This window comes from Oncorhynchus kisutch, linkage group LG21 (assembly GCF_002021735.2).
Source record: "Oncorhynchus kisutch isolate 150728-3 linkage group LG21, Okis_V2, whole genome shotgun sequence".
In the NCBI taxonomy this organism is placed as follows: Eukaryota; Metazoa; Chordata; class Actinopteri; order Salmoniformes; family Salmonidae; genus Oncorhynchus; species Oncorhynchus kisutch.
Window position 1 is genome coordinate 16,361,986 of NC_034194.2, and position 16,417 is coordinate 16,378,402.

Sequence of the window (16,417 nt, forward strand, 5' to 3'; positions counted from 1 at the left end):
GGTGCTGTCGGAGCGTGCGGGGAGTGTAAAGATCATTATCTCTCAGCGCTCGTGACTAGAATGACAAGTGGGACGTGTGTGTGGGGTCAGGCATCTCCATCCACACAACTGCCCTCTGTCTGGAGAAGGAGCAGCTGCACCCCAGGGAAGCCACACCCCTCTGTTCCCCACCCACTTAACATTCACAGGGCTCAGCCAATCAGAATGTTGACCTCCTTAAAAACGGTCCCAGGTTACCTTATAATATTTATTAATGACCATATAAAATCAGCAGGATAATGAGAACAAATGCACAGGACGTGGCCCTGCTACCGTTAAAATAGGAACTGATAGCCTGATGTTGAACTGGAAACGTTGATTCATGTGCACTGTCCCTGTCGAATACATTCCATAAATGCACAAATAAAATGGTTAAGTGTTGTGCAACCGTAGAATAGAAAAGTAGTGAATACTTTGTGGTGTACCTGAAGCCGATCTGGTTGATTTTGTCAGTCTCCAGCAGCATCTTCCACAGCAGACACAGGAAGAGGGGCGGCGATCCCTGCATGGAGAAGTGGGTGATGATGTCGTTCTCGTTGGTCATGCTCTTCCACTTCCTGTATTCCTCCTCCACGTTCTTCTTCAGGTTGAAGCGGCTCTCCTGGGGAACGTTGTTCTGCTTGAAGAACGCCTGAGGGAACACACACACACAGATGTGTCTTTTTTTCCTCTCCTTTCCTTCTGTGTAAAAGGATAAATACTCATATGTTCCACTGGGACTTTGTGTCCGTCTGTCATCTGAAAAATATGAATGGGCTCAGTCTGTGTGTAGGTACCATTAATATAACATGTTCACTTTAGCCGGGTTGGGGCGGTACAGTCGTGTTGCGTTTGAAATAGGATTCTCTCAGTCAATAATTCTCTATGGCTGCCCCCTGTAGAAATAAGCCCAAATTCCCAAATTGACTCGCTCTCTCTCTCCGTACCTGAAGAGGAGCAGGGAAACAGCTCAGGGTGTGAGAGGCCCAGTTGTGAGGAGTAAAGTTCATGATGGTCTGCAGGATGTCCTTACACCACGTACCCTGGATGGAGTCGGAGCCTGTGAAGAAATCTGGACCAGAGAAAGCAGTGGAAGGAAAATGAGTCTTGGGTTAGGTGAACGTTTTGTTAATGCTGACCTACTAGTCAGCGTTACGCTGAGCTATGATGAGTTTCACGGGCATTATCAGACACGTGTTAAATGTTGAACTGACATTACATATACAGTCAGTCAAAAGTTTAGACACCAACTCATTCAAGGGTTGTTCTGCATTGTAGAATAAGTGAAGACATCAAAACTAGGAAATAACATAGGGTATCATGTAGTAACCATCATGGGGAATGCTTTTCCAACAGTCTTGAAGGAGTTCCCACATATGCTGAGCACTTGTTGGCTGCTTTGTAAAAAACATTTATTTTGTATTTAACTAGGCAAGTCAGTTAAGAACAAACTCACAATGACTGCCTACCAAAGGCCTCCTGCGGGGACAGCGGCTGGGATTTAAAAATAAATAAATACACATATATACACCACGACGAGACAACACACAACACTACATAAAGGGAGACCTAAGATAACATAGCATGGCAGCAACACATGACAACAACATGGTAGCAGCATAACATGGCAGCAGCACAAAACATGGTACAAACATTATAGGGCACAGACAACAGCACAAATGGCAAGAAGGTAGACAACACAATATATCACGCAAAGCAGCCACAACTGTCAGTAAGAGTGTCCATGTTTGAGTTTTTTAATTAAGAGATTGAGATAAAACTGTCCAGTTTGAGTGTGTTGCAGCTCGTTCCAGTCGTGAGCTGCAGCGAACTGAAAAGACGAGAGACCCAGGGATGTGTGTGCTTTGGCAGAACAGGTGTTGTATGTGGAGGATGAGGGCTGCAGTAAATATCTCAGATAGGGGGGAGTGAGGCCTAAGAGGGTTTTATAAATAAGCATCAACCAGTGGGTCTTGCGACAGGTATACAGAGATGGCCAGTTTACAGGGGAGTATAGAGTGCAGTGATGTGTCCTATAAGGAGCATTGGTGGCTCTGTTCGCATTCTTACACCTGCTAATCATGTGTATGTGACCAATAAAATTAGATTTGATTTATAAATTACATCTCCGTAATCTAGCATGGGTAGATTTTCCTTCCAAACCATCTCAATTGGGTTGAGGTCAGGTGATTGTGGAGGCCAGGTCATCTGATGCAGCACTCCATCACTCTACTTGGTGAAATAGCCCTTACACAGCCTGGAGGTGTGTTTTGGGCCATTGTTCTGTTGAAAATCAAATGACAGTCCCACTAAGAGCATAACAGATGGGATGGCGTATCGTGGCAGAATGCTGTGGTAGCCATGCTGGTTAAGTGGGTCTTGAATTCTAAATAAATCACAGACAGTGTCATCAGCAAAGCACCCCCACACCTCCTCCTCCATGCTTCACGGTGGGAACCACACATGAGGAGATCATCCGTTCACCTACTCTGCGTCTCACAAAGACACGGTGGTTGGAACCAAAAATCTCACATTTGGACTCATCAGACCAATGGACAGATTTCCACCAGTGTAATGTCCATTGCTCATGTTTCTTGGCCCAAGCAAGTCTCTTCTTCTTACAGTTGTCCTTAAGTAGTGGTTTCTTTGCAGCAATTCGACCATGAAGGCCTGATTCACGCAGTCTCCTCTGAACAGTTGATGTTGAGACGTGCCTGTTACTTGAATTCTGAAAAATGTATTTGGGCTGCAATCTGAGGTGCAGTTAACTCGAATGAACTTATCTTCTGTAGCAGAGGTAATTCTGGGTCTTCCTTTCCCTTGGCGGTCCTCATGACAGCCAGTTTCATCATAGCGCTTGATGGTTTTTGCGACTGCACTTGAAGAAACTTTAAAAGTAGTTGAAGTTTTCTGGAATGACTGACCTTGTCAAAAGTAATGATGGACTGTTGTTTCTCTTTGCTTATATGAGCTGTTCTTGCCATAATATGGACTTGGTCTTTTCCCAAATAGGGCTATCTTCTGTATACCACATCTACCTCGTCACAAACACATTGAGGAAATAAATTCCACAAATGAACTTTTAACAAGGCACACCTGTTAATTGAAATGCATTCCAGGTGACTACCTCATGAAGCAGGTTGAGAGAATGCCAAGAATGACAGCTTTGCACAATGTCGGATGTGGCAGGTCTTGCAAACTATTACAGATTACAAAAGGGAAACCTAGCCGCCAGCTGCCCAGTGACGCAAGCCTACCAGACAAGCTAAATGCCTTTTATGCTCGCTTCGAGGCAAGCAACACTGAAGCATTTATGAGAGCACCAGCTGTTCCGGAGGACTTTGTGATCACGCTCTCCGTAGCCAATGTCAGCAAGACCTTTAAACAGGCCAAAATTGACAAGGCCGAGGGGCCAGACGGATTACCAGAGCGTGTAATAAGAGCATGCGCGGACGAACTGGCAAGTGTCTTCACAGACCGTTTCAACCTCTGTAATACCCACGTTTCAAGCAGACCACCATGTGCCCAAGAAGGCGAAGGTAACCTCACTAAATGACTACCGCCCCATAGCTCTCTTCAGTAGACATGAAGTGCTTTGATAGGCTGGTCATGTCTCACATCAACACCATCATCTTAGAAATCCTAGGCCCACTCCAATTCGCATACCGCCCAACAGATCCACAGACGTCGCAATCTCAATCACACTCCATACTGCCCTTTCCCACCTGGACAAAAGGAACACCTATGTGAGAATGATATTCATTGACTACAGCTCAGCGTTCAACACCATGGTGCCCACAAAGCTTATCACTAAGCTAATGACCCTGGGACTAAACACCTCCCTCTGCAACTGGATCCTGGACTTCCTGACGGGCCGCCCTGTAGTCCATCCAGGACCTATATACCAGGCAGTGTCAGAGGAAGGCCCCAAAAAATTGTCTAAAACTCCAGTCACCCAAGTCAGACTGTTCTCTCTGCTATCGCACAGCAAGCGGTACTGGAGCGCCAAGTCTAGGTCCAAAGGGCTCCTTAGCAGCTTCTACCCCCAAGCTATAAGACTACTGAACTAATCATCAGATGGCCACCCGGTATATTAACATTGACCCCTCCCCCCTTTGTTTTTACACTGCTGCTACTCGCTGTTTATCATCGTCACCTTACCCCTACCTACATGTACAAATTATCTCAACTAACCTGTACCCTAGCACATTTACTCAGTACCGGTGCCCCCTGTATATAGCCTTCGTTATTGTTATGTAATTCTACTGTGTTACTTTTCATTTAGTAAATATTTTCTTAACCATTTCTTGAACTGCACTGTTGGTTCAGGGCTTGTAAGTAAGCAGTTCACAGTAAGGTGTTGTATTGGGTGCATGTGACAAATACAATTTGATTTGAAGGCAAAGGGTGGCTACTTTGAAGAAGTTCAAATATAAAATATATTTTGATTTGTTTAACACTTTGGGTTATTACATGATTCTATGTGTTATTTCATAGTTTTATTGTCTTTACTATTATTCTACAATGTAGAAAATAGTAAAAAATAAAGAAAAATCTTTGAATGAGTAGGTGTGTCCACACTTTTGACTGGTACTCTAAGTTAGATAGAGGCAGACCTGTGACGTGGGTGGCTCTGGCCAGAGTCAGGATGAGGGCACGGTTGAGCTCCTCAGATTCAGCTGACAGCACCGTTTTGGGGTCACTGAGGAAGCGGGTGAACTGAGGCTGAACCTCAGAACTCCCCAACGCTGTGATCAACCTTAATGCTGTGCTCTCAACACTGAGGACACAGAAACAGAAATACAAAAAAAGGTTACTTTTATTTCACAGTGAAAGCTCGTGGTTATGTACAGAGTTACGTCGTTGCAAAACGCTGACCCATTTCTATGTAACGTTCTTATTAAATTGTCAATGTTTGAATAATGTCCGCTCAATAGCACATCGTTCCTCTTATAACACCTTGGCTTGCACTGGCTTGACCCCAGAGTATAGACTAGTACTAAATCCTTTCTGGTCTTATGTATCTGTGATTGTAATGAGCCATCCCTGCCTGCGCAGGAGCTCAAGGACCTGTAACCCCTGTGGTGCTGACCACGTAGGTGAAGGAGTTTTTAACTGGTCAAATGACCTAAACAGGAAATATTCAGGCCTCTAGTTATAGTATATGACTACACCTAGGGTGTTCAGTGTTTCCTGGTCAGATTACGGTTGCATAAAACATCTTAAGTGTTTCCCTTAAGGAATGATAATGTTCTTACCTAAGGGAAATAGGGTATTGCATAGAGCTCCTAAAATATTACCTTACGTAAGGGCACACTTCAAGGGGTTTTATGGTAGTTTGAAAGCATGTGCTGCAGAAAGAGTATCTGGTTACCACGGAGACAGCCTGATTCACTGACTAATCATCTTGTCAAATAATTCGTATTTATTTTGTGAGATAGTAAAACAGGATCAACATATTGCTTCAGATGAAAAACCATTACTCTACTCTGCAACCAGGACCTGGCCCTAAAAATTGTGTCTGACTGTGCCTCCTCTTGTAGTTACTAACCAGAGGTGTAGCTGGTTCTGGTTGGTCTGGGGCACGGCGGCTAGCGAGTGCAGGTGGCTGAGCAGCTGGACGCGGTAGTGGGGCTGGATGTGGTGCATACGGTAGCTGAACATCTCCAGCAGAGTGTGAAGGATGCCCCAGGCGTGGGACTTGAACACATTGGGCAGGAGCTGGCCTGGTAAAATAAGACAGACACCATGTCGTCGCAGTTAGAACATCTGTGATGCATTTGGGAATACAGTTAATCTGGCCATGCTGCTTGCTCAGGCCAGAGTCGTGTTCAGCAGGGAGAAAAGGTTTTGTTATGGTGTGCCTTTCTGGAACATGAACCAGGTCTCTTTTGGGGGGGAAAATGCAGGCAGGGATTGATAAGCTCTGTAAGGGGATTCAGAGTTTGCAGGACTTACTGATGAATCCTTTGATGCCCAGAGATTCTATCTCCATGTAGACCAGCAGTCTGCTGTAGGTCTCCACCAGGGCTGGGGCCAGGGCGATGCTGGACTTGGCGTGGGCCAACTTGATCACCCGAGTGGCGATGCTATGGATCAGGCTTAAAAGTACAGGGGAAATGTGAATGAGACTTGACCAATGTATGCAGTTTTCACCTTCTATATTATGCTTTGATCACTAAACTGTCAGAATACTGCTTATGCAAGTACAAATGTTCAAGGCATTATTGGCTCAGAAATTGCGGGTGGCTTTATTGTAAAATGAATAAGCACTGAATCCACTGTAAAGCCGCTAGAGCAGATGATTTTTCATTAGCGACAACATCTTGTCAAAAAAACAAAACCCAGTCAACTGTATAAAAAATGTATGTAAAAAATAAAAAGCTTTTAGGTTGAAATGGGTGGATGCCGTTTAAACTCATTATCACTCTACATTCTTTCGATTGTAAATGGCAACTAACAGCAGGGAGAATACAACAGTGATCAACAGAAGAGGGAGGAGACACCACGCTTTAACACTCATCTGTTCTTTGTAATTTAGCACAGAGCCATTTCATACACCCTGGGCTACACTAAACCAGAGCGAGGGAAGATGACTAGAGTTGAAATGTTATACGTTTAAATAAAAAACAAATTATCCAAGCCTTCTTGACTTTTAAATAGGGCAGTATAAATGTGAATAAAATTGCATAATGGCGTGTCCTTAAAAAGAACATGGCAGGTGTCTAAAATAATGCATTTTAAAGTAGATTATTTTTAGCACAGCATTTCAAGCATTACATTTTTTTTTTTACTTAATTAAAAACATCATAGGACGCATCCTCAAGTTTTCCTGTAAGCCTCGGAAGACTGAGGATGCTCCATTCTTACTTCAATAACCCTAGTAAGAGCTCTAACTAAATTAAGTATTACTGGTGATGTTGCTGTGATATCCTGACAGCACCATTGAAAGGAGCAGTAGTAGTCGTTGTAGGGACTATAGAGATATACAGTATCTCTCTCTGTGGTAAGTATAGCCCACCTCATCTTGGCGTGGACGGTGAGGGAGTCTAGGAGGTTCATGGGTAGTGGTGTGACGGAGCCTGATGCGGTACAGTTGGTGCCAGGCAGGGTGATGCGCATGCTGCCGTTGCCATAGATAGTCTCCACAAGCACGCCCATGGGCAGAGTGAAGCACTCAGAGTTAGTAGAGTAGGCATTACACAGCAAGGCGATCTTATAGTCTGTCATCCCCAGGGACTTGTTCCTCAGGCTCTGCTGGAGAAACCTAAACACACAAGGACAGGTGAAATATTATAGGGGGTAGGAGGGAGGCAAGCAGTTTAAATGTAATCGAACCCCAGATTTGAGATGTTGCTTTTATCTCAAAGGCATCACAAATCATGCATCTGTGAGTTATATTGCAAGTTGGTGACCACTGACTACAAACACTTTTAGACTGGCTGCCTAAGTGATTCCTTATGAGAGTTCTAGTAGACAACATGACAGACAAGAGCTGGTGTTAAGTACATACTGGCCTCTAAAGGTAGAACTGCTGATTTGACATTCTCTTTGTCTGTGGGACCTGCTGCCTGGACCAGTGAATGCTCGGCAACTGACATTTCCTCCAGAGGTGTTGACCACTGTGGTTGTTATTTTACCCTGCTGGTCATATATGAATGTTTGAAAGTCTTCAAGAACAATCTGGCCTTAAATGGCCATGTACTCTTATAATCTCCACCTGGCACAGCCAGAAGAGGACTGGCCACCCCTCAGAGCCTGGTTCCTCTCTAGGTTCCTGCCTTTCTAGGAAGTTTTTCCTAGCCACCGTGCTTCTACACCTGCATTGCTTGCTGTTTGGGGTTTCAGGCTAGGTTTCTGTACAGCACTTTGTGACAACTGCGGATGTAAAAAGGGCTCTATAAAATACACTTGATTGATTGAGACATTCTCTTACTCATGGTGCAGCTTGAGGGAGTGGGGGATAGGAATCTGCAGCTTGGAGTTGTCGTTCTGAGCCTTGCGGTTCAAGTGGATCCAGATGCAAGTCATGGCGAAGGCGTGGGTCGACTGGGGCTTGCTGATGTCTGGCACCGGGATGCACTGTAGAGACACACACATCACGATGTCGCCAGTCATACCAATAAAACTTTCAATAAACATTCAATTTATATCAATATCTTCTAAATTATGTAGACACCAAGTAAATTATTTTATCACCTGACTAGTAAAATGTATTATGTCACTAAATATTTCACTCATTCATTCACAATTGGCTGTATCATCATTGGTCAGAAAGCTAATAAATATCCACTTAGCTCTGGACTAAGCGGGACAAGTAAGCCATGATTCTGTGTTAGCGCAGCGTTAGTAAACAGATCCAGTATTTGCATGCTAATGGAAGACTTGGCTAGAAGTAAATTGGGGTGAGATGGAGCTGCAGATTCCTTCATTGCGTCCCCTTGGAGACAGCAGCTCTCGATGCAGTTCAGAGTGGAGCCTCCTGGTTCCTGCAGCGATGCTCTGACAGATCGAGCTGAAACAGACACACACAAACAGTGGCTACCTCTTTCTCTGGGTAGAGAAGATCGAACAGCTTCATGACAGGGAGAAAGTCAGCCAGGGCGTTCTTCTGAATGCTGCCAGATATGAACTGGAGGAGGACCCACATGAGGTGGTCTCGGCCTTTGATCAGACCTCGACCGGCCAGCTGAGGAGCAACACACACAAGACAGACATTTTAGACATGATCTGTATAACAGTCTCTGTCTCACAGACGAGCAGTGTGGAACAAAAGAGCAAATTCAATCGCCAATGGTAAAAATGACGCAAGAACAAGAATAGAGCATTCACGATAATAGGACAAATGACTGTGTCCACTTCTATTAAAGTTTTGTGTCTGTTTCAAAAACACCACCACCTCACCTTCTGGTGAAGCGAGAGCACCATGTGTGGGAAGCTGGCGAACTGGAAGAGCACAAAGAAAATGAGCTGGCTGGAGAGGTGCTGCCACAGGAGCTGGCTGGTACCGCCGTCGTCAAATTGCTCCTCGGTCTCTGAGCGCTCCATGGCGTATACCACCAGGTCCACCAGCTGGTCCTCGAGCACCGGGCAGCGCTGCTTGTGCTGTGGGGGGGGGGGGGGGGGGGGGGAGAGCCCAAAGAGACGGGTGTCAGAGGGGTGTGTAAACATTTTCACACACACAAAAAAAAAGAAGTCAAATGTACCTCACACAGGGAATTCAGCACTGGCCCATACCTCACCAAAACAAGTGAAATCAGCATACAGTGGATTCAGAAATGTAGTTGAGTAAAAAAAACAAAAAATCATGGGGCCCTTGACTAGCCTCATTGACTGCTTCATTTTAGTTCCATTCCCTCTTACTCCACTCCAAACACGGTCTCACACCAACATCACTCTAGACACTTGGCTCAAACGGGAGTCTCATAAATGTTGGGTACAAACAGAGCTTGTCCCGGGCACACAGAGGGTACACACTGACTCAAACACACACAAAACAGAGCATGACATGAAGACTACACCACTGCCAATGAAAGCCCAGATCCCAGAGTAGCTGCACTATATCACCACATTGGTCACTTTTTCCATCATTGATAAAAGTAATTTCAGTAATCTATCCAACGTAAATGACCTGTTAAGACAATATTTACTCAACAGGTGACGCTCTGCACATTTACAAGCAGTCTTACACTGAATAAATAATGGCTTGTGGTCAAAATGTTTACTGAAAAACAATGCTGATAGACTGAGAACAAGCGTCGATATACCCAGTCTGTTCTGACACCACAAAGAGTACTTTCTCTTTCTGATATACTGCAGCTGCCCCCTGAAAGTGACATGCAGGTATAGAACACACTGCCATTCATCAACACCACACTGTGAGCAGAGGATAGCATCATCTCCAAAGGGTGGGTGGGGGGGGGGGGGGGGGGGGAAGACAGTGGTACAACACATGCTCTTCTGAGATGGGGGTTTCTTTACTGGATTAAGGCTGGTCTGATGGGTGTCTAACCAATGGAATTGGTTTATGGAATCTAAAGAGTTAAAGCCATCTTCGATGGAATTATGTATACAGTAGGTTCTTTTGAGCCTTTTTGCTGCCTTTTAGTACAATGTTCCGATAGAGGGCCAGGACCAAAGATTGGTCCAAGTAATCATTCTTTTGAAACATAATAAGGATAATTTTAGTAAGGCTCAGCCCATTGCATTAGGAAAACAACTCAAAATCAGGAGATTGTCTGCCAAAAGTCATGGTGAAAGCAAAGTAATTAGTCAGTCAGCACGATTCATAGTAGCTTTTGAACCAAATCATCCCTGTTGTGGTGGATGTGTCAAAATCCAATAATGTAACCTCAATGGCAAAAGATACATTTGATCATGCTCCTATGGGAACAAAGACATGGTCAATTCTGGACATTCCCGGAGTGCATTTCAATCTAGTACCTTGAAACAACGTAGCCTATCTAGTGTTAACATTCAAATGGAAAACTCTTGCAGTGCAAACGTCAAGATACACCTGAACCACAGTTGAAAACAGACAGGACTATACTACATTCCGGCATGCAGCAGATCAGGGCTTGAAATTAACATGTCATTCTCAGGTACGTACACCTCTAGTTTCAAACAGAAAATGTCCGATCCTCTTTGCTGATTTGGTAATGTAGCATGTTTGAAATTGTAAATGATTAATGATTTGTAACATGCTTTTGTTTCATTCAAAATTAATATATATAGGCTACTAAATTCAAGGTCATTGGAATAGGGAAGGAACTAGTGTATTCAATAATATAACACACCAAAGTAGAATCTAATAATATCAAATTTGCAATTGTATCAATTGGTGGCAATTGATACAATTTGTTCACATTTTACTACAATCATTTTCCCTTGAGATCTCACGAGAGCTTTTACAATGCTGTTCTGCACATTCTTAGAATTGCAAAATGAATTCAACAAAATGAATTCATAGTCTAATGCAGGGAGACTACAGGGGCAGTGGAGTTAGCCACCATAAAATGAGAATCTAAGTAAATCGCTTAACTAAATTTTGCCAGTGTACAGGCAGTTGAAAGAGTGTTTCAATTGTGTCTAGCTATGTATAGAGGTAACACTGAAAATTTGAAGTAGAATAATCTATGAAAGACAGAGAAGCAAAATAATTGTCAAGCTGCTGTGTTCCTGGACTTGTATACAGGATCTTGGGACGGGAGATGGAATTCTGACACCCAAGACCGAACACAACGCATCTGTGGGAAAGTATGTTCTTACAAAACAGCTTTGAGAGATGTCTTGACAGACAGCAACAGCCACAGCATTAAAACTCCAATGAGATGTGACGTCTACGGACCACACTTCGTGGCCAACAAGGGGAGCTGAACTGTAGACCCTTGCACATCCTGTCAATGTGATGCATTGTCATATCAGCTCTTTCACATGCTCTTGGACATTGGCCTCTAAGGTAATTTCAAGCCCTATGTTATGCTTTATTTGTCATTTTTTGGGTTGTCTAGACGTGATCAGTGTAGCTAGGAAGCTGCGTCCAGTAACTGGTTAGTCACAATACAACAGGAAGATTGTGAACATACCTGAGCAATGTTCAAGGTCTAGAGCATTGGAGGATGGGCAAGACAGGACAGAACAAAAAGAAAGGAAGAAAAAAGGAGAAGACAAAACAGTGACTAGGAGGCCAGCTCCAAGTTCCCCTGTCAGTCAGTAAAGCCGGAGTACTCCTAAGAGACACATCAAGCGAATGTGACGGGGCATATTAGCTGGTGTATTCCCTTACACCAATACTCGTTGTTGTGTGTCCCTGGGCCAAAGGGGCAGAGTCAGACAGAACTTGAAACACCGTGGATTTGAGCTGCCAAGCAGGGCTGGGGGTAAACATAGAGCACTGAATTGGCAGGGAATAGATTGGAGGCTGGCCTTATAGAAACAAAGCAATGCAAACCATTGTTGTTTGCCTTCATCTGGATTCTACAGGTAATCAGATGCACTAAATACAGTACAAGACACCTCACGTGATAGGCTGGTCATCTGGAGCATCCTTGGCTTGTGTACTGTACCTGTGTTACCAAGAGCAAGGGGGAGGTAGAGGAGGAAGGGGAGAGCTGACAGGGCAGGGGAGGAGAGGAGAAGTACCTGCTTGTTGAGCCCTAACATGTTGCAGACCATGTCTCGAGAGTAGGGCTGCTCCAGCACATATCGCAGCAGCCCTGTCTGTGGTTCAAACAGGTCCTGGGGGGAAAACACCCACATCCTTTGACAAAAGCTTTGAAAAACAGGCTTTACACTGTCTGGGTAAAAGATTTCTATGGAGGTGATAGGTATGATAGGTTTAGGAGTAGTACCTTGTCGAAGGGCAGCATGCCCCTGAGAGGGAATCGTAATGTGGTGGGGTCCAGCTTCCAGGAGTTGCAGATAGCTCCAGAGTTATTGACCACTGGAAGGAGGCTGCATCTCCCTACAGGTCAAACATATGATAGGTCACTTAAAAGGTCTCTGCGCAATAGTCCCAAATAAATATATGCATCTCACTGCTCAATACCAGGCAGGTTAGGTGCAAACGGTGGCCTTACCACAGATGGAGTTAATTCTTGCAGTGGGTCGAAAACTGTCAACAAAATCTGACATGAGACTGCCCAGAAGCTAGAATAAAAGAGAAGGATAGCGTGAAAGACTGACCAGCTCAGATGCTATGTATCTCAGTTCAAATCAATTCATCATCCACACAAATGACATGAATACAGCCTGGTTGAAAACATACCCAGTGTGACAACATCCCCTCAGGATAGAGTTTTCTGATCTCTGTAATGGCAAAGTAGGCAGGCAGGAGGCACGCGTTCCTGTCGAGGATGTACTCCACCACCTGCGAGGAGATACACAAACATTTCAGCAGGTTATTTCAACAGGAAATCCCCAAACTCTTGTGAAAAAGCCTATGGCTGGAAAGGAGGCGTACCTCTCGTGCAGCTAGCAGCTGCTGGACCACAGCTGAGCTAACAGTGTTGGGGATGGTCTGAATCTTATCCAGCAGAGCCTTCAGTAGATCTCTAACTCCCTGTGATGGAACACAATGAAGCACATCATTCATGTTATTTAGTAGATAATATCCTATAATACACATGTAATAAAACTATTTACACTGTTGTATATATACACACACACACACACATCACTCTGGAACTGCAGGGAAATGTATTCGTTTAACATAAGGGAGTCCACATTGCATAGAATGTGTCTATAGACCAATGGAGTGTGTTCAATGTTTTCCAACTTTATACAATTCAAAACAGATTTAATGCAGAGAGCATGAGAAGGGGCTGCAGATGATTTCCATCTAAGTAAAATTAGGAAACCACAAATAGTGCAATGAAAGGGTCTGGCTCGATCTGTGTGCCGCTTAATTCCGAGAGGGTGTTAAAAATGTCTTTCCAGAAACCAACAAGAGATGGGCAACACCAAAACATGTGTACATGACTAGCAGGAGACCGATTACGTCATACACAATTTGGGTTCACATCCGTGTAAATGTTGGATAATCTTGCTTTGGTCCAGTGGGGCCCTATGAATGAGTTTGCATAGAATGAGGCCGTGTCGAGCGCAAATAAAAGAGCTATGTAACCCTTGACACGGTGCCTCTCAGAGTAGGAAGTGGGATAACAAATGTGTCGAACTGGGTTTCACCAGGAAGGGTGAGGAATCCTGGATCTATGCTGTGGATTAACTCCGGACTTGTAAGAACCTAAAAAAAATAATAATAATAATAATAATAAAAAAATCGATGTATGGGGAGACCAAATTTTGCTGATAATTGTTCAAACGTATTAAATGTATTGTTAATATACAGATCTCTGAATCTTCTAATGCCGAGCCGAGACCACGTTGAGAAAGCACCAGGAAAAGCTGGGTTTGAGGCTACCGGAGCCAGAGGTTGTTTGAAACCCAAAGTGGCGCCAAAATTGATTGCAGATCTTCAATGTTGTTGTGACATATTTTTGGTGAAGGAGGAGGCCTGTAACGGAGGAGTGACGAGGTATAGACGAGGCAGCCTCCATCTCTAGCCAAATTGGGGGTGGGAATATCTCTCTGCTCTGCAACCAGTAGTGAATGACCCTAAGGTTCATAATCGATTCTGAAATCCGGGTGAGCTAGACTGTTGTCTGGTTTGGGCCTCTGCAAAAGCTGTTATCGCATCCTGGGGCCTTTTTGTCCCATTTAAAAATGGTAGTAATTAGGCCGTCGATCTTTTTGAAAAATGTATTGGGAAGAAAAATCAGAAGGAACTGAGAAGAATTTAGGGAGGGTAATTCATTTTAATATAATTAATTATTGCGACTAAGGAGAGTTGTAGCAAAGACCAGCGTTCCAAATCGTCCTTCGTACGGGTTAAAAGAGGAACAAAGTTGGCTTGAATAAAATAAAAAAATCTGATTGTGACATGTACCCCGAGATAAATAAAACTACTGTGAGCAATTTTAAATGGCAAGTTATGTAAATGTTTTTTTTGTCTGCCATATTCAGCGGCATCAACTCGCTTTTACCGAGATTCAGTTTATACCCTGATAAGTGACCGAAGGATGTGAAAGAGGCAAGGGCAGCAGGAACAGAAAGGTCGGATGTGTATAATAATAAATCTGCATATAAAGACAGTTTGTGTTCATGTCCATATCCGACTATACCTTTGATGAGGGGGTTGGAGCGAAGTGTTATTGCAAGTGGTTCTATGGCGAGGGCAAAAGGTAAGGGACTTAAAGGGCAACCCTGGCGTGTCGAGCGATGCAAAGGGAAGCAGTCTGAGTGTTATTAGTCCTGACAGAGGCTTGAGGGGATGAGTACATAAGTCTTATCCAAGCCATGAATTTGGAGCCAAAGCCGAATTTATTTAGAGTGTAAAAAAGGTATTTCCATTCCAAAAAACAAAGACAAACGACAAGGCACAAAATACATAAAAACTATATACAAATAAAGAGGTTAAAACCCCTTCCAGAAGCATCTCCCCAACTGAGATACAAGCAAAACCCTAAATAGAAAAAAGTTGAGCAAAGCATGATAACTGTTACCCTGTGCTACCTGGGATTTGTGACCATTTAACTAGAGTAAGCCAAACATACATAGATTGGCCCCCAACAGAGTCTAAGGAAAACTAGCCTCGGTTAAGAGCAATACAGATGGTAAAACTACGACTGAACCAATGAAAACAGCCAGATATTGAAAGAGGCGGTAACCTGGGTTAGACATTTTTTAAATGAAAAAGAGAATGACATTCAAATGTCGATGAACCCAGCAAAATTGGCTTCGATAGCAAACCATTCGGGCTGCTAACAATATCAGCTAACCAACCATTTGTTCCACACCATGCGGTACAACAAGGGATGCTTCTCCCGATCTCCTCAGTGTGTCATTGCGAACGTGAAAGAAAGGCACCCTGATGACTAATGGTCGCGGGGGTTCTCCATCCCGTGGTCGGCTACGCAGAGTGCGGTGGGCCCGGTCTAGCAGTGAGTTCTCCTCCAGACCGAGCAGCTCCTGAAGCAGCTGGGCCATGAACTCCGTTGGTCTTGGGCCCTGCACTCCCTCCGGTATTCCCAGTAGACGAATGTTGTTCCTCCGCATTCTACTTTCCATATCTTTGCATCTATTGTCGAGGTATGCCACCTTAGTTGTCAGTGAGCCAACGTTAGCCTCTAGCTCGCTAATGCGAGTGCTGTGGTCTGCAGCATCTCGTTCCAAATCCGATAAGGCCACTCCGTGTGCGTCGAGCTTATTCTGTAACGTTATACTCTCAATAGATTTTTTAAGCTCGTCTTTGACCATTGATATCTCTGACCTGAGATTGGTAGAGAGAGAGTCAATTTTGCCGAAAATATCGGTTTTGAGGGTGCCTATCACGGATTGTAGCATCTCCACAGTCAGTGTTTCCGTGGGGCCGGCATTAGCAGCGTCCGGTGGCGAATCAGGAGAGGGCGCGGGCTTGCTGTGGCCTGCTCTTGCAGACTTCGTTTTTTTCCGGGTCGACGACATTACAAACTTAAAATTCTCAAACTTGATCTGAATTGTTTACGGGTCTCTTCAGACGCCTGGCCAAACAAAAATATATACAATTTTGCAAGGTTAAATATATAAATTTGGTCACTAACTCAGGAGCTATAGGGAAACACGTTGTACATCCTTGGCTTCCAAAAGCGCCTCTCCAAGTGCATTGTTTCTTACCTTGTAATCCACACCACCGATGATCTTTCGTATGAGTCGAAAAGTCAAGGCCCATAACTGTGTCCGCTCCCACTCCAGGTTATCTGAGCTTATGAGAGCCTGACACACCATCCTGAGAAAACATGACATTTAATTTGTCTGTCCGCAGCACAATACACAACACTAGTCATTATCTCACAGAGAAAAA

The 16,417-nt window shown here is 44.1% G+C and overlaps 1 protein-coding gene across 10 annotated transcripts in view; it reads right to left on the bottom strand.

Annotated features, from left to right (window-relative positions):
* The window catches only part of med23 (mediator complex subunit 23), a 28,633-nt gene that overhangs the window by 10,923 nt on the left and 1,293 nt on the right, over window positions 1–16,417 (bottom strand). For 2 of the 10 annotated variants that reach the window (XM_031800290.1, XM_031800293.1), the window contains exons 5-20: window positions 16,231–16,342; window positions 12,980–13,078; window positions 12,785–12,886; window positions 12,597–12,666; window positions 12,369–12,481; window positions 12,160–12,255; window positions 11,604–11,621; window positions 8,923–9,123; window positions 8,564–8,707; window positions 7,955–8,100; window positions 7,040–7,285; window positions 5,977–6,119; window positions 5,570–5,744; window positions 4,635–4,798; window positions 966–1,090; window positions 453–670 (exon numbers count right to left, since the gene is read on the bottom strand). In XM_031800290.1, the coding sequence (XP_031656150.1) occupies window positions 453–670; window positions 966–1,090; window positions 4,635–4,798; window positions 5,570–5,744; window positions 5,977–6,119; window positions 7,040–7,285; window positions 7,955–8,100; window positions 8,564–8,707; window positions 8,923–9,123; window positions 11,604–11,621; window positions 12,160–12,255; window positions 12,369–12,481; window positions 12,597–12,666; window positions 12,785–12,886; window positions 12,980–13,078; window positions 16,231–16,342 (2,172 nt within the window). Of the gene's footprint in view, window positions 1–452; window positions 671–965; window positions 1,091–4,634; window positions 4,799–5,569; window positions 5,745–5,976; window positions 6,120–7,039; window positions 7,286–7,954; window positions 8,101–8,563; window positions 8,708–8,922; window positions 9,124–11,603; window positions 11,622–12,159; window positions 12,256–12,368; window positions 12,482–12,596; window positions 12,667–12,784; window positions 12,887–12,979; window positions 13,079–15,360; window positions 16,142–16,230; window positions 16,343–16,417 lie in introns of those variants that run through there. The other 8 variants (XM_020455572.2, XM_020455573.2, XM_020455571.2 and 5 more) reach the window with 7 other exon arrangements.